Here is an 18,061-nt window from a genome sequence, read left to right on the forward strand (position 1 = left end):
TCAACCATGGCCAAGACCAAAGAGCTCTCCAAGGATGTCAGGGACAAGATTGTAGACCTACACAAGGCTGGAATGGGCTACAAGACCATCGCCAAGCAGCTTGGTGAGAAGGTGACAACAGTTGGTGCGATTATTTGCAAATGGAAGAAACACAAAACTGTCAATATCCCTCGGCCTGGGGCTCCATGCAAGATCTCACCCCGTGGAGTTGCAATGATCATGAGAACGGTGAGGAATCAGCCCAGAACTACATGGGAGGATCTTGTCAATGATGTCAAGGCAGCTGGGACCATAGTCACCAAGAAAACAATTGGTAACACACTACGCCGTGAAGGACTGAAATCCTGCAGCGCCCGCAATGTCCCCCTGCTCAAGAAAGCACATATACATGCCCGTCTGAAGTTTGCCAATGAACATCTGAATGACTCAGAGGACAACTGGGTGAAAGTGTTGTGGTCAGATGAGACCAAAATGGAGCTCTTTGGCATCAACTCAACTCGCCGTGTTTGGAGGAGGAGGAATGCTGCCTATGACCCCAAGAACACAATCCCCACCGTCAAACATGGAGGTGGAAACATTATGCTTTGGGGGTGTTTTTCTGCTAAGGGGACAGGACAACTTCACCGCATCAAAGGGACGATGGACGGGGCCATGTACCGTCAAATCTTGGGTGAGAACCTCCTTCCCTCAGCCAAGGCATTGAAAATGGGTCGTGGATGGGTATTCCAGCATGACAATGACCCAAAACACACGGCCAAGGCAACAAATGAGTGGCTCAAGAAGAAGCACATTAAGGTCCTGGAGTGGCCTAGCCAGTCTCCAGACCTTAATCCCATAGAAAATCTGTGGAGGGATCTTAAGGTTCGAGTTGCCAAACGTCAGCCTGGAAACCTTAATGACTTGGAGAAGATCTGCAAAGAGGAGTGGGACAAAATCCCTCCTGTGCAAACCTGGTGGCCAACTACAAGAAACGTTAGACCTCTGATTGCCAACAAGGGTTTTGCCACCAAGTACTAAGTCATGTTTTGCAGAGGGGTCAAATACCTATTTCCCTCATTAAAGTGCAAATCATTTTATAAAATTTTTGACATGCGTTTTTCAGGATTTTTTTGTTTTGTTTTTCTGTCTCTCACTGTTCAAATAAACCTACTATTAAAATTATAGACTGATCCTTTCTTTGTAAGTGGGCAAACGTACAAAATCAGCAGGCGATCAAATACTTTTTTCCCCCACTGTATATGAAATACAAATCGTATAGAGAGAAATAGTCCTATAATTCCTCTAATAACTACAACCTAAAACTTCTTACCTGGGAATATTGAAGACTCATTTTAAAAGGAACTACCAGCTTTCATATGTTCTCATGTTCTGAGCAAGGAACTTAAACGTTAGCTTTTTTACATGGCACATATTGCACTTTTACTTTCTTCTCCAACACTTTGTTTTTGCATTATTTAAACCAAATTGAACATGTTTCATTATTTATTTGTGGCTAAATTGATAGTATTTATGTATTATATTAAGTTAAAATAAGTGTTCATCCAGTATTGTTGTAATTGTTATTATTACTAATTAATTAATTAATTGGCCGATTTAATCGGTATCGGGGTTTGTGGTCCTCCAATAATCGGTATCGGTATTATCGACGTTGAAAAATCATAATCGGTTGACCTCTAATAGAAATACTCCTCAGTTTCATCAGCTGTCTGGGTGTCTGGTCTCAGACGATCCCGCAGGTGAAGAATTCTGATGTGGAGGTCCTGGGTTGGCGTGGTTACACGTGGTCTGTTGTTGAGAGGCCGGTTGGATATACTGCCAAAATCTCTAAAAATGTTGTTGGAGGCGGCTTAGGGTAGAGAAATGAACATTCAAATATCTGGCAAAAGCTCTGGTGTACATTCCTGCAGTCAGCATGCCAATTGCACGCTCCTTCAAAATTTGTGTCCCCAGCACAAGGTGCACCTGTATAATGATAATTCTGTGTAATCAGACCCATAAAGATATTATCTTGGCAAAGGAGAAATGCTCACTAATAGGGATGTAAACACATTTGTGCACAAAATTTGAGAGAAATATGGAATATTTCTGGGATCTTATTTCAGCTCATGAAACACGGACTAACACTTTACAAGTTGCATTTTTATTATTTTTCAGTACAATATTAGGTTTTGGTTGACGATCTGATAACATTCAGTATAAAATATATTCTTAAGTAGATAATCAGAAGGAGGGCAAATACTTTTTCTTTGTCCGTATACAGGAGCTTCTCATCTACCATATTGCACATAATGTTTCTCACTTGAATAGTCCAATGGTTCTCAAATGTGTGGACATTTTTGAAAGCCTTTAAGTTTCAATATGGCTAGCAACAAAAATGCTGTCTACTGGTGTTAAGGTAATTAAGATCATTCTTGCAGGGACATGTGGCTTTGGCGAGCCATTGTCTTTACACTGTACCACTCACAGAGGGGGGTATGTGGTGTAGATGTGTCCCACACTACCTATGGAGGTGGCTTGGGAAAGCGAGATTTGAATTTAGATCCGTCTCTTTACACTACTAAAATCTGTCCTTGAACTAGTGTAGCGTTTAGAGGCCCAGGTGACTGTTCTCTGGACGATGCCAACGCTGCTCTCTTTGAGACCCGCTAAGTCAGTATTTGCACTAGCCTATAGGCTCAATAAGAACCACAGGGAGTGAAACCGGAATCCTGGACCGGCTCTAAGGGACAACTTTCCTATTTATGAGATATGTACTTCGAGTATGTATGGTAAATTGACAAATGAAACCTTTAGAAACTGGTCACATAGTGAATCTAAGTTGACTTACACGTTGGTGAATGATTCCGTGTAACATGCTCCAAATATAGTCTACGGAGGTTTGTGTGTTTCCAAATGAGCTTTCCTTAGATTATCAATTCAGTTCTGCATCTTTTTTTTATAGGCCTAGTGTTTACATGTTAAACCATACCCAAGAGAATGACTTTTTAAGTAACTTATTTCAGTTGTTTACTTACCAAATAAACAGCAGCAAATATTTTCCAGTACACCTCCAGGGTATGTTTAAGCGATTGGCTGTGGAGTCAGCCTTCCTTGAATAGCCACTTGAAAATACAGTAAGAAGCTTCAGGCTTATTTTCCTTTACAGGCCTTCTCTGGGATGACAATGCAAAGCCATGCCCATATCCACTGGGACCAGGGTACCAGAGGAGAGGACATTTCTGTGCAACGCCACAGTGATAAAGTGAAATCCCTCTGTCTGTGCCTGCAGGTGCACACTTTCCTGCGAATGTTATCTGAGAGAATTACTATACATGCAGGCCCACAGATGGAGTCCTGTCCTCCTGGACTGTAGTGTTATCAGCTCCCTGTGTAGTGGTGGATAGTCAGAGACAGGTTTATCTGGAATCGTTCCTAAGCCATTAGCCTTTTCATCCCGGCGCTCTGCTTTACTGATAACTAGTAGCAGCCCATTAACTCAACGAGTCAGCAAAAACGCTCTTCTGCTTTCATGATATACATGATTTGAACCAGGTTTGGAAATGGAATTGGTTTATATCAGTTTGAAATAGAATTTACCTGAACTAACCCTGGTTTGAAACAACACTTGCTTTGGAGTTGCTTGCAGAGAGTGGTCTGCTACAGTATTCTTCCTCCTCTCCCACTCTAGGTCTCCTGACGTGTGTGAACTGTATGAAGGTGAAGTGGGGGGCCATTCTCCAGGTGGTCTCTACAGTAGCCAAGGTCCTGGCCCTCATTGTCATCATCATTGCTGGGATGATCAAGCTGGGACAAGGTACAGTACGGCATCTGGCTAGGGACACATAACCCACCTGTCTGTAACGTCAGTGTGCTGGCCTATTCATGATAGAGCTTCACTTGCTGACCAGGTGTGTGTGTGTGAGTTTTGTAGTGGATGAGATGAGTCCCCCTTACAATGTAAAGAGCATTGGAAAAGAGCTATGATATTTAACTAAATTATTTAATCCGTTACAATGATTTTTATCTATTATATCTAATTCATTATGTGATCCCTGGCCTCTGTCTGTAGGCCAGACGCAGAACTTTGATGATTTGTTTAAGGGTTCTAAAGTGAACCCTGGGGACATGGCCCTGGCTCTGTACGCTGCGCTCTACTCCTACTCGGGCTGGGACGCACTCAACTTCATCACCGAGGAGATCAAGAACCCGAAGAGGTGAGGCAGTCTGTCATGATGTTTATATTTAGATTTTTAAGTTTGGAAAGAAATAGCGCTACTTGTGTGCACTGCCGGTAATACTCTATACCCCGGTATGGTATAGGAACGGTACCACCCAGCCCTATGTTCCACCAGCCCTGCACTGCCGGTAATACTGTATACCCCGGTATGGTATAGGAACGGTACCACCCAGCCCTATGTTCCACCAGCCCTGCACTGCCGGTAATACTGTATACCCCGGTATGGTATAGGAACGGTACCACCCAGCCCTATGTTCCACCAGCCCTGCACTGCCGGTAATACTGTATACCCCAGTATGGTATAGGAACGGTACCACCCAGCCCTATGTTCCACCAGCCCTGCACTGCCGGTAATACTGTATACCCCGGTATGGTATAGGAACGGTACCACCCAGCCCTATGTTCCACCAGCCCTGCACTGCCGGTAATACTGTATACCCCGGTATGGTATAGGAACGGTACCACCCAGCCCTATGTTCCACCAGCCCTGCACTGCCGGTAATACTGTATACCCCGGTATGGTATAGGAACGGTACCACCCAGCCCTATGTTCCACCAGCCCTGCACTGCCAGTCCTCTCTTGACCCTTCTTAGTCTGACTCTTGTTATATATAGACAAGGAACGTAAGCCCGGCCCTGGCCGTCTGGTTCCTGTCAAGGTTTCTCTCTCCCCGCAAAGTTTGTCCTTGTATTTTTGTAAAGCTTTCTATACATTTCTTTATCCATTCCCACCAGGAACCTCCCGTTGGCCATAGGGATCTCCATGCCCATCGTCACAGTGATTTACATTCTGACTAATATAGCTTACTACACCGTTATGGATGCTGGCACCGTGCTGGCCAGTGATGCTGTGGCTGTGGTGAGTTCCACTCTGCTCTGGATTTGAGGTTGTGTGGGGTTTAATGCTGAGCGATTGGTGCATTTTGAGGTCGGTTTAGATAATTTACAACATTAAATGAGTTATGAAATAATGACATGAGAATGATTTTATAGCTTTTTAATGGAAATTCTAAAGCCCAAAATAGTGAATGTTCAATTGCCGAAAACATTCCATTGTCTCTCAGGTCCACATTGGGTAGATGTCGATAGAAAAAGGACATTACTCTGAAATAATAAAATATCAGTTGTGTATATTACTTCGTTTTTAATTCCTTAGTCATTTTATCTCTGTTCAGGAAGTAGCAGCCAACCATCTAACGTTAACCCTGTGCTCCCTATACTGCACTGTCTTTGTGTCATCCTATTTAGCTAGGTAGTAGGGATGTGCACGGTTATTCGAATATACGAACTGATGTTAGTATTCAAATACTTGTGAGTATGAATGTTGGCCAAAAATAGGCCGATTTTTCACAAAGGCTTTTTCTAAATAAAATGTAAACATCCATGTTGCGTACAAGGATATACCATTTATATTTCAAATTATACATTTTATAAAACACAACTTTTCAATTACATTTTTATGATATGCCCCATAAAAAGAACGGTAGCCTTCACGTGTAGCTTGTTTGTTGGCCAATCAAAGCGGCTCAATGTGTAGCAAGTGGAGCGCAAATTCACTAATGCAAGAAGGAATACAATTATGGAATTAAAAGTTTGCGAAATGATGAGTAGGCTACAACGAGCAACCAACTTTATCTGAATGGGTTTGGGGAGAAAGCGCAGCCATGTGTCCTCAATTAGCTTAGCTAGCTATAGGTTGCTAGCTTAGTCAAGACAGGCACTGTTATATAGGGGATGATAAATAACATTGTGGCTGCTACGAGTTAGGTACAGTCGTGGCCAAAAGTTTTGAGAATGACACAATTATTAATTTCCACAAAGTTTGCTGCTTCAGTGTATTTAGATATTTTTGTCAGATGTTACTATGGAATACTGAAGTATAATTACAAGCATTTCATAAAGTGTCAAAGGCTTTTATTGACAATTACATGAAGTTGATGCAAAGAGTCAATATTTGCAGTGTTGACCCTTCTTTTTCAAGACCTCTGCATGCTGTCAATTAACTTCTGGGCCACATCCTGACTGATGGCAGCCCATTCTTGCATAATCAATGCTTGGAGTTTGTCAGAATATGTGGGTTTTTGTTTGTCCACCCGCCTCTTGAGGATTGACCACAAGTTCTCAATAGGATTAAGGTCTGGGGAGTTTCCTGGCCATGGACCCAAAATATAGATATTTTGTTCCCCGAGCCACTTAGTTATCACTTTTGCCTTATGGCAAGGTGCTCCATCATGCTGGAAAAGGCATTGTTCGTCACCAAACTGTTACTGGATGGTTGGGAGAAGTTGCTCTCGGAGGATGTGTTGGTACCATTCTTTATTCATGGTTGTGTTCTCAGGCAAAATTGTGAGTGAGACCACTCCCTTGGCTGAGAAGCAACCCCACACATGAATGGTCTCAGGATGCTTTACTGTTGGCATGACACAGGACTGACGGTAGCGCTCACCTTGTCTTCTCCGGACAAGATTTTTTCCGGATGCCCCAAACAATCGGAAAGGGGATTCATCAGAGAAAATGACTTTACCCCAGTCCTCAGCAGTCCAATCCCAGTACCTTTTGCAGAATATCAGTCTGTCCCTGATGTTTTTCCTGGAGAGAAGTGGCTTCTTTGCTGCCCTTCTTGACACCAGGCCATCCTCCAAAAGTCTTCGCCTCACTGTTTGTGCAGATGCACTCACACCTGCCTGCTGCTATTCCTGAGCAAGCTCTGTACTGGTGGTGCCCCGATCCCGCAGCTGAATCAACTTTAGGAGACGGTCCTGGCGCTTGCTGGACTTTCTTGGGCGCCCTGAAGCCTTCTTCACAACAATTAAACTGCTCTCCTTGAAGTTCTTGATGACCCAATAAATGGTTGATTTAGGTGCAATCTTACTGGCAGCAATATCCTTGCCTGTGAAGCCCTTTTTGTGCAAAGCAATGATGATGGCATGTGTTTCCTTGCAGGTAACCATGGTTGACAGAGGAAGAACAATGATTCCAAGCACCACCCTCCTTTTGAAGCTTCGGGTGGTTATTCAAACTCAATCAGCATGACAGAGTGATCTCCAGCCTTGTCCTCGTCAACACTCACACCTGTGTTAACAAGAGAATCACTGACATGTCAGCTGGTCCTTTTGTGGCAGGGCTGAAATGCAGTGGAAATGTTTTTTGGGGGATTCAGTGCATTTGCATGGCAAAGAGGGACTTTGCAATTAATTGCAATTCATCTGATCACTGCCTTCCCTGTAGCTCAGTTGGTAGAGCATGGTGTTTGCAACACCAGGGTTGTGGGTTCGTTTCCCACGGGGGGCCAGCACAGAAAAAAAAAAATAAAAAATGTATGAAATGTATGCATTCACTACTGTAAGTCGCTCTGGATAAGAGCGTCTGCTAAATGATGTAAATGTAAAAAATCACTCTTCATAACATTCTGGAGTATATGCAAATTGACATCATACAAACTGAGGCAGCAGACTTTGTGAAAATTAATATTTGTCTTTCTCAAAACTGTTGGCCACGACTGTAGTCTTGGCTGTAACGTTAGCTGAGTTTCTTTGGCTAAATGACTCTCCCTCCCTCCGTCTGCTCGCTCCCATCTCGCCGGCCCCTCCATAGCTGCAATAGAGCGCCAGCGTCTCTCCCTCGTGCAGCAGTGCGCAGGTCAAACACGTATTTCACAGTTATTCATGATACCATTCGAATAGTGAAATTATTTCAAACCCTCATCGTTAGTAGCTGCCTAAGTATTCTGCAGAGCTGTCTGACAACCATTTTACTAGTTATTCAAAGTATGGCGGGCGGTATACCGTATTTTATGATATACCGGTATTGATACAGGGACCGGTTTGGGATTTTACTTTACCTTCTATACCGGTATTTGAATGTTTGGTTTGTTAAATGTCATGCGCCATGTGTAATGTCAGTTTTTATAGTTTACATCGCTACTTGAGTCATCGCTCTCCGCTCTTTCTCTCCGTGTCACTTTCCACACAGACCTAGCCACGCCCCCTGTCACTCAAGCAGCGCCTCGACCACGACATTATTAGTTTGTTTCTTACAGCAGCAAAGCAACATCTTAGCAAGTTGCCCTAAATCTTGTGAGACGCTAATTGTTAACCGCTAATGCTAATAGCTAGCTAGCTAATAATGTATTGAGTAAGAGCAAACGTAGCTAGCTAATACAGCCTGATAATACCAGTGATGGTGTAGACCTAAACCAGCATGTTTGTGCAACAGTATCTTCTAAATCAAAGGGAGTTAGAGGTATGTGTGCAAAGCTATTTGTAAGAATATGTTAGCTACATGAAGTAGCTGAGACAACATGCAATGTAGCCCGTGCTTATTGGGTCCCCTAGGAAACACGTATTAACACTTTAGTTCCTACCCTGTCACGATATTTAAATGTTTTGTCATCTCAAACAACACTGTATTCAAAGTGCCCACTATTATATTCTAACTATAGAATTATAACTGTCATTCTATTTACATGATTCCAACAGTTTTGCTCTAATTCGCAAGTCAAATTGCATTTGCAACATTTGGTTAAAAAATAAGTCCTCGATTATTTGCACATATCATGCAGCCCTACTTGGCAATGTGGAAATTCTCAATTGAGCAGTGGTGTAAAAATACTTTCAAGTGCTACTTAAGTTGCTTTTTTTGGTATCTGTACTTTACTATTTTTTACAACTTTTACTTCACTACATTCCTAAAGAAAATACTGTGCTTTTTACTCCATACATTTTCCCTGACACCTAAATGTACTCGTTACATTTTGAATGCTTAGCAGGACAGGAAAATGGTTCAATTCACGCACTTGTTAAGAGAACATCCCTGGTCATCTACTGCCTCTCTGGAGGACTCGCTTAACACATTCTTCGTTGGTAAATTATGTCTGAGTGTTGGAGTGTTCCCCTGGCTGTCCATAAATAAAATGGTGCCATCTGGTTTGCTTAATATAAGGAATTTGAAATTATTTATACTTTTACTTTTAATACTTAAGTACATTTTATCAATTATATTTAAAATCAAATACGTACATTTTTACTCAAGTAGTATTTTGCTGGGTCACTTTTACTTTAGTAATTTTCTATTAACGTATCTTTACTTTTACTCAAGTATGACAATTGGGTACTTTTCCCACCACTGTAATTCAGTGCAGGAAATTCAGAAATGATAAAAGTTCTGAAATATGTTTTGGTTGAATTGAACAGTATAAAACAAATGTTTGATTAATCGCTCACCACTAGTAGGGTTATGGATGAGTTGGGACCTGCCATGTAAGTCAATCATGATGAATGAAAAAGGCTTCTCTTTTCAAACACACACACCATGGTTAAACCATTAGCAGGTCACGGGGCAGGTCTTAATGGGCAGCATCTGTTCTGTTCTCTGGTTCCTGTGATGTCATCAGTAGGAGACTGGCTGCTCTGCTTGCCTGGGGCACCAGCTATACTATTCTCCTGTGACTCTTACTGACATGATAACCAAGAGGGAAAGTCCTCTAGCTGCTGAGGTTAGCTTGTACACAGGACTATGGTAATTAATAACGATCATGTAGTTACAAAATGCCCTGAGTAAGTGTCCTTTTTAGGTGTGTTGACGGTTGTTAGCAGAGATGGGGTAAATTCCATTGCAATTCAGGAGGTAAACGGAAAATTCCTAATCCAATTCTCCCCATGGAAAGGTGATAAATTGCTGAATTGGTTGAAATAAATGGAATGCAGCCTAACCTAGGTTTCTGTATCCAAATCTCAGATGTGAACCTATGTTGTCTTGTCTTTCTCTGCAGACGTTTTCTGATTTGGTCCTGGGCTGGGCTCGATGGCTGATCCCCTTGTCAGTGGCCATCTCTTGTTCCGGAGGACTCAATTCCGCCATCATTGCTCTCTCCAGGCTGTATTTCGTGGGCTCCAGGGAGGGCCATTTACCCAACGTCCTCTGCATGATCCACGTCGAGCGCTACACCCCCATTCCAGCACTGCTCTTCAACGTCAGTGAATGACGACTTAAATGTCATGTCACACAGTGATTGACGGGGAGTGTGATGTTGCATATAGTAGCTTTACAATCCTTTTCTCTGTAAAAATGTAGGGTTTATTCTGCTGGTGTGTGTGGGCACTGTCCTTGTCTGGTTTAGGGTGGCATGTCTGATCTAGGATCAGATTTATGAAGTGTTCTGTGTCTCCTGCAGGGTGGCATGTCTCTGATCTACCTGTGTGTGAAGGACGTGTTCCAGCTCATCAACTACTTCAGCTTCAACTACTGGCTGTTCATCGGCCTCTCCGTCGCCAGCCAGATATACCTCCGGTTCAAGGCTCCCAACATGTCCCGGCCCGTCAAGGTAAGGACCTTATTCACGGTTACTAAATGTCTTAATTCCTGTCAGTTATCTACTTTTCTATCAGTTATTTTATCAACTGCTCTGAGGAATGTGTGGGAACATGATGGAATGCATAATTCGGGCCCCCACTTGCTCTCTCTCGCCCTCTTTCTCTCCCTCTCCAGCTCTCTTTGTTCTTCCCTATAGTGTACTGCCTATGCAGTGTGTTCCTGGTGGTAGTACCTCTCTACAGTGATACCATCAACTCTCTGGTTGGTATCGGAGTGGCTCTGTCTGGAGCTCCAGTGTACTACATCTGTATCCACCTGCCCCCCTCCTCCAGACCTGCCTTCCTGGGCAGGATGCTCGGTGAGACTGGGCTGAAACAACCTTAAGATGTAATGAATAGAGCTGACATGATTCAACAGGAAAGATTGATTCATGGGGAATAATAGGTAGACTTTGTTTGAAGACATATACATGGTGGAAAGCTATACATTCATATCATGGTTACCTTGTGATTTTGGAATTGGGCAACCAAATTTAGATCTACTGTAGTTGGAGGTAGGGCTGTTGCGGTGACCGTATTACCGCCACACCGGCGGTCAAATTCAACATGACCGTTTAGTCACGGTCATTAGGCTTCTCCAAGCTCTGATGCTGCTGATGGTCATTAGTAGCCTACCAAATTTGCCAACTTCCTGGTACTCAGCACTCTATTGTCCCTCTAATCACTCTGACATCAAAGCAATTGTTTTTGAAAATCTAATCAAACACTTCATGAGAGCCCATGAGCTCATGTTGCGCAACATTTCTATAGGCTAGGTAATTGTTTGAGAAAACAGTGATGGCCTCTACTAAACAGAGGATCCCATCAGCCCTCTATAGGCTAGGCCTACTATATTTATTTCTCAACTTTCCTAATATTTAGCACATTGCTTCGCTTTACAACAGGAGTATAGCTACCTGGCTGGCATGAAAATTAACCACGGCAAAAGCGTCCTCCATTCGCTATTTAAGTGCATACCGTAGATGACATGTCTTTTTTTCGCTGCCCCGGTTTTGAGAATGGTGCCTGATAATGGCCAATTCTAAATCAAAACAAATTTCACGTATATGTGAAGACGAGATTCAATCAAGAATAGTCTGATGGGTGACAATATTAGCCTATTGTGAATTATCACTTGTGAATGATGCCCAGCACAAGAAACAATGCCTTTTTATTTTTGCGACCTTTTTAGAATCGTAGTTGCACACACTAAAGTGACCAAATAACTTCTTAAAATGAAGCACATTAATCTGCTTTACAAGGGCTGTAGAGCCTAACTGGCATACATAAGCATCGCGGGAGTTTCAAGTTTGAGGAACATCATTTTTACCATAAAAATGCACCTTTATAATAAAAGCATTACATGCATAATTGCATTTGCGGTCACTTTTGATACTGGTGTTTTCCCACTAATGGAACATTCGCGCTTATAGCTTACTGCCATGTGCGCATTGCTGCGCTTATAATGTGAAGAATAATAGTTTATGAAAACTTTAAGCTAAACGTTTTGATATTTTGCGTTAGCTGTGTTGCGTAAACCTTTGTTGGTGCTAGTGGTTGTATTAATTTGGGATCTATCTCATCGCACAACTGTCCCAGACTGTTTAGAATATTTATTTCTCACACAGAATAGGTTGACTTTTGTACTATGGGGGATAGTAGATTGACATAGGCTAGTGCTTTTGCTGTTGGTAAGGCCTACTCATCTTTTTGGCTGATGAAAAGTAAATGTGGACAGTTCTTCCAGTATCTTCGATATGCACCTTGGAATTGGCTAAGGACGCACGCAGTTGCATCCCCGATGTGTCTGTCTTTACTTGTAGTCTGTGAAAGACCCGATCACGTGATGGAGAGCAATGTGAGTGAGCGGCGCTTCGGAGCTCGCAGCACTCGGGAGAAGGGCACAACGCAGTACCAAGGGCACAGCGGCCACTGGCCGCAGAAGGGGATGCCGCTGTGAAATTCAAGGCATTATCAAGTGCTTGTTAAATTGGAAATGAATGAGTGATGTAGTGTGTACAGCCTGCACAAAAAACAAAGCAGAGCTCATGCCTTTCAAGCAACTTTATTCAAATCATCATTAGTCGCATCATGCAGCCTTACAATGTATAAAACAAATCTAAACATATAGCCCAACGTTTGTAGAATAACTAAAGTTACATTAATAACTCTAAATGAAGCATATAGGAATACAAGTCAACGGTGTGCTTTAGGACCCAGTGGACTCCTCCCACTTCTAAAACCAAAGTTGTGCTCTTGGGAATACCCATTTCTGTTTGGGATAGGGGGCAGTATTTTTTCAAGGCCGGATAAAAAACGTACCCGATTTAATCTGGTTACTACTCCTGCCCAGAAACTCGAATATGCATATAATTAGTAGATTTGGATAGAAAACACTCTAAAGGTTCTAAAACTGTTTGAATGGTGTCTGTGAGTATAACAGAACTCATATGGCAGGCCAAAACCTGAGAAGATTCCATACAGGAAGTGCCCTGTCTGACAATTTATTGTCCTTCTGTAGCCTCTCTATCGAAAATGCAGCATCTGTGCTGTAACGTGACATTTTCTAAGGCTTCCATTGGCTCTCAGAAGGCGCCAGAAAGTGGAATTAGAGCTCTGCAGTCTCTGGGCTAAGTACAGCAGCTCTGTTTGTTACTGGCCTGCCTGGGGACAGTGACACTGGAGATGCGCGTCCACGAGACTACTCCATTTTGTTCTTTCAGTCTTTGAATGAATACAACGTCGCCCGGTTGGAATATTATCGCTATTTTACGAGAAAAATAGCATAAAAATCGATTTTAAACAGCGTTTGACATGCTTCGAAGTACGGTAATGGAATATTTAGATTTTTTTTGTCACGAAATGTGCCCGCGCGTCACCCTTCAGATAGTGACCTCAACGCACGAACAAAACGGAGCTATTTCAATATAACTATGGATTATTTCGAACCAAAACAACATTTGTTGATGAAGTAGAAGTCCTGGGAGTGCATTCTGATGAAGAACAGCAAAGGTAATCCAATTGTTCTTATAGTAATTCTGAGTTTAGTGAGCACCAAACTCGGTGGGTGTCAAATTAGCTAGCCTGTGATGGCCGAGCTATCTACTCAGAATATTGCAAAATGTGCTTTAGCCGAAAAGCTATTTTAAAATCTGACACCGCGATTGCATAAAGGAGTTCTGTATCTATAATTCTTAAAATAATTGTTATGTTTTTTGTAAACATTCATCGTGAGTAATTTAGTAAATTCACCGGAAGTTTGCGGTGGGTATGCTAGTTCTGAACATCACATTCTAATGTAAAAAGCTGTTTTTTGATATAAATATCAACTTGATTGAACAAAACATGCATGTATTGTATAACATAATGTCCTAGGAGTGTCATCTGATGAAGATCATCAAAGGTTAGTGCTGCATTTAGCTGTGGTTTTGGTTTTTGTAACATATATGCTTGCTTTGAAAATGGCTGTGTGATTATTTTTGGCAGGGTACTCTCCTGACATAATCTAATGTTTTGCTTTCGCTGTAAAGCCTTTTTGAAAATCAGACAATGTGGTTAGATTAACGAGAGTCTTGTCTTTAAAATGGTGTAAAATAGTTGATTGTTTGAGAAAATTTAATTGTGGTATTTTAGTTGGTTTTGTATTTCGCGCCGTGCGATGCCATTGGCTGTTGGCTAGGGGTTCTGCAATTTTCTTCATATCATGTTCCTTTAGACCTGTCTAAAATAAATAATGGATTTATTGTGAAGGTGTAGGCTATATTACACCTTTTAAAATGTAGATGTTCCAAAGGTCTGCATCAGTGGCTTGTAGGGAAGCCAGTACATACTAAATATGTTTGTTAATTAACAGTCAATAACCATGAGGACGACAGTTATTTTCTTGACAATCACTGGCTGGTTGGGGGCACTGTAAAAGTTGTAACACTCTGCTCCGGGGAGCTGTGCTTGGATTTGACACTTCCTGCTTCTATTTCCTTTCCCCAGATGCGATCTCCCTAAATACCCAGAAGCTGTGTCTGTGCTGTGAGGCGTCACGTGACCTAGACCTGGACAACATCCCTGACGAAAAGCTGGAGTAAGGGATGAAAGGAGGTGTGGAGGGATGGAGGTAGATACTGAGCCAAAGGTGGAAACAGAAGGACCACAATCATAGCTACACTCCTTCTGTGCCAATGATGAACATTTATTTTTAATCTACTTTTTACCAGGACTTTACTATTTATAATTTGTGACTTGCTTGTCCTATGGGACTATACAGTGTGTGTGTTGAGTACTGAGGAAAGCCACTTTCTAGTGCTGGTGGACTCTGACAACCACATGCATGCAGCACAATGTAGTTCACTCCTACTGGTTACACCTATGGAGACGATCAACCATGGGAGTTTAACCATTGAACAACGAAATAAATTCAAATGGAGATTTGAACAGGTCCTACTAACCATTTAGGAGGAGTAGGTTTTCATCAGCAGGACCTACTGAATAAAGCTAGTGGAGATTTGATATTTTTTATATTAAATGAGTTATTTGTTTTGAAAGTTGGAAGCGTTAGTCAAAGATGCCCATTCTGGCCCTACTTTACTTGCACTAGGCCAGGTGTGGTGTGTGTGCACAAACAAACTGCTTGTCTTGTTTAAGGTTAGTACTCCCTGTACTAGTCACTGAAGATTCCTCCAACTTAGTGGCTGTCAAGTGACTGACACGTGTACTGTATGGAAACTGCCATGGGTTGAGCCATTATGGCATCAAAGTAATGTTTATTGGTGAAGCTGACAGATGGTGAATTTTTATTTTATCTTTATTTAACTAGGCAAGTCAGTTAAGAACAAATTCTTATTTTCAATGACGTCCTAGGAACAGTGGGTTAACTGCCTTGTTCAGGGGCAGAACGACAGCGCTTTACCTTGTTAGCTCAGGGATTCGATCTTGCAACCTTTCGGTTACTAGTCCAACGCTCTAACCACTAGGCTACCTGCTGACCCGGAAGAACAAAGTGGTCCATATTCTGTGACCACTTTGTAATGTCCTTTATTTGTCTTCTTTATTTCTCTCTACCAAACCAAGCTAAGATATTGTCTCTGACGCTTGCTCGTTCTCATAAGAATAGATTGCCGTTGCATTTTCTGTTTACTGTGCTATTTCTCACCATTTAATCTGTCAGATGATAGTAATGTAGTTACTGTTGCCGATAGCATTCATGTGTGGACAGAATTGGGCTATCATTCTATTGGCCTTGCACACCATGGCACACACAGGATATGTTTCAATATCACCATTTACTGACATTGTTACAGCTGTTACCATGGTTGCCCTATTGATGTCCAGAATGGAACATGTAGATGACATTGACTTTTAGCCTATGCCCTTATTACACCAAGATGGCTCTCTAAGACAGACATGAAATCACCAGCAGTGACACGTTAACAGCACTTACTGAATTTTGTGCTTGATATTAAGATGTTACATTTACTGATGTTTAATTTCAACCCATAAGCCTATCTGAAGATCCAAAAGGACAGTTGCTGACGTAGACATGTGGGTAATGTAGAAAGGATACGTTTCCAATAATATACAGAGGACTGGTCTCAATGTTTTTAGTAAATTTTTTTGTATTAAAAAAAACAACAACATTTTCTAATGCAATTAGATGGCGATCCTATTCATGCCATCTCTGCCATAGACTTGCCATGGTGTCATGCATGTCTCGCTCTCTATTGTTCTTTTGTTATAGACCGAGAAATCCTACAACATGAATTTGGTAGGATCCAATGCCATAAATATGCACATTCATGCAATTTGGATGAACATGTGATGCAGGATTAGAGGAATGCGACATCTTCTTTACAATGCAATTCATTGACAAGCCAGATCAAATATTACAGCTACTGGCTGAGCCATATTTGATTTCTATGCACCATCTAGTGGTAGTTTTATGAACGTCAGGTTGTTGAGAGCAAGTCAATGTTGTGGATCACGGCACTCGGGGCACTTGCTTCCAAAAGTTGTTGTTCTGAATGTGCTGTCTCTTATTGGTGTATGCATGTATGTTGTCATTGGAAATTTGCTTTAAAGGGGAAATCAGCAGTTTAAACTATAACAATGTGGCGCAGCGGTCTAAGGCACTGCATCTCGGTGTTAGAGGCGTCACTACAGACACCCTGGTTCGAATCCAGACTGTATCTCAACCGGCCGGGATTGGGAGTCCCATAGGGCGGTGCACAATTGGCCCAGCGCCTTCCAGGTTTGGCCGTGTAGGCTGTCATTGTAAATAAGAACTTGTTCTTAACTGACTTGCCTAGTTAAATAAATGGGTACTCCCCGCCCCTGTTTTGGTAAAAAGCTGAGGGAGAAATATAACCACTCAAATTCATAGACGGTGCTATGGATGCAAGGACTGACTATCCATGATATCAAAATGATAGTCTTAACCATTTTGAGGCTGTTTGTTTACATTTACTTTGTTTACAAACAGAAAATGTAAGCTTCTTTATCTCGGTTCTGATGGTGAATGGCAGTTGAACTAAGCTCATAAGGCATTTAAGTTATATTCTTCAAGAATCAATGGGTACATATCATTCATTTATAAGTCCAAAAATCGATGTAGCAACTGCATATTGACCCTTTTTAATAAATTATCTAATTCCATCCAAAGCTGTTTACCAAGTCCCTTCACCTGTCAATCAAATCAATTTGTTTGCACTACATGAACTGAATGTGAAACGGAAACATTTCCATGCATGTATGACTGCCATTTGAATGTTTTTGGAGGGGTTTTTTGGTCGCTTTTTATAGTTCTCAGTGGTCAGGTATACATTTGAAATTTTAATAATTTAGCAGACGCTGTTATCCAGAGTGACTGAAATTAGCAATTAGGGTTAAGTGCCTTGCTCAAGGGCACAGCGACAGATGTTTCACCTATAAAGCACATAAACCCATTTGGGAATTATTCTGGCCAGGTTATGGCAGAGCAAGTGTGGACTGTGCTCGACCCATCTCACTTGCTTTATCAATGTCACCCTTGGTGATATCACTTTATCTTCGACTGCTGTTGGTTCACTTTCTGCAATCATTTTTACTCTACATTACTGCATAACTATGGATTCCAAAGTATTGGTGACATTTTAACAAATGAACTCATTAGCTTCAATCTGTCCATCCACGTGACTGAAATAGGCATTTCCTACCGTCATTCCTAATTCACAGGATGTGTACAGCTATGTTTAAAGCATGTTACTTTACAAATAAAAGGTTTAACTTCACAATGAGCGACTAGGTCCGTCACTATACATTACAGAACAACAGGCATTTCTGTTTTCAATCTTTAGTAGGAATATTATATTTGGGTGTCTGAACTTGGTGAATAAAATCTCTCACAAAGGGGAAATCAGTGGTGTGTGTGTGTACAGTTTCTCTTGTTCTTCTTGTAAGAGTATTATATGCAGTTTTTGTAAATGTGTTGTCTGCCAGACCAAATGTAGGCAATCTTGTATATTGT

The 18,061-nt window shown here is 41.7% G+C and overlaps 1 protein-coding gene across 3 annotated transcripts in view; it reads left to right on the forward strand.

The window, feature by feature from the left end:
• LOC106588820 (Y+L amino acid transporter 1) overlaps window positions 1–17,953 on the forward strand; it is a 35,526-nt gene extending 17,573 nt beyond the window's left edge. For 2 of the 3 annotated variants that reach the window (XM_014178271.3, XM_014178272.3), the window contains exons 4-10: window positions 3,668–3,793; window positions 4,049–4,193; window positions 4,952–5,075; window positions 9,987–10,187; window positions 10,389–10,538; window positions 10,703–10,886; window positions 14,554–17,953. In XM_014178271.3, the coding sequence (XP_014033746.2) occupies window positions 3,668–3,793; window positions 4,049–4,193; window positions 4,952–5,075; window positions 9,987–10,187; window positions 10,389–10,538; window positions 10,703–10,886; window positions 14,554–14,648 (1,025 nt within the window). In that variant the 3' untranslated portion in view covers window positions 14,649–17,953. The remainder of the gene's footprint in view (window positions 1–3,667; window positions 3,794–4,048; window positions 4,194–4,951; window positions 5,076–9,986; window positions 10,188–10,388; window positions 10,539–10,702; window positions 10,887–14,553) is intronic. The other variant, XM_082970201.1, reaches the window with a different exon arrangement.
• The last annotated feature ends 108 nt before the right edge of the window (window positions 17,954–18,061 follow it).

The sequence above is a fragment of the Salmo salar genome, chromosome 27 (genome assembly GCF_965601325.2).
Source record: "Salmo salar chromosome 27, fSalSal1, whole genome shotgun sequence".
Taxonomy (NCBI): domain Eukaryota; kingdom Metazoa; phylum Chordata; class Actinopteri; order Salmoniformes; family Salmonidae; genus Salmo; species Salmo salar.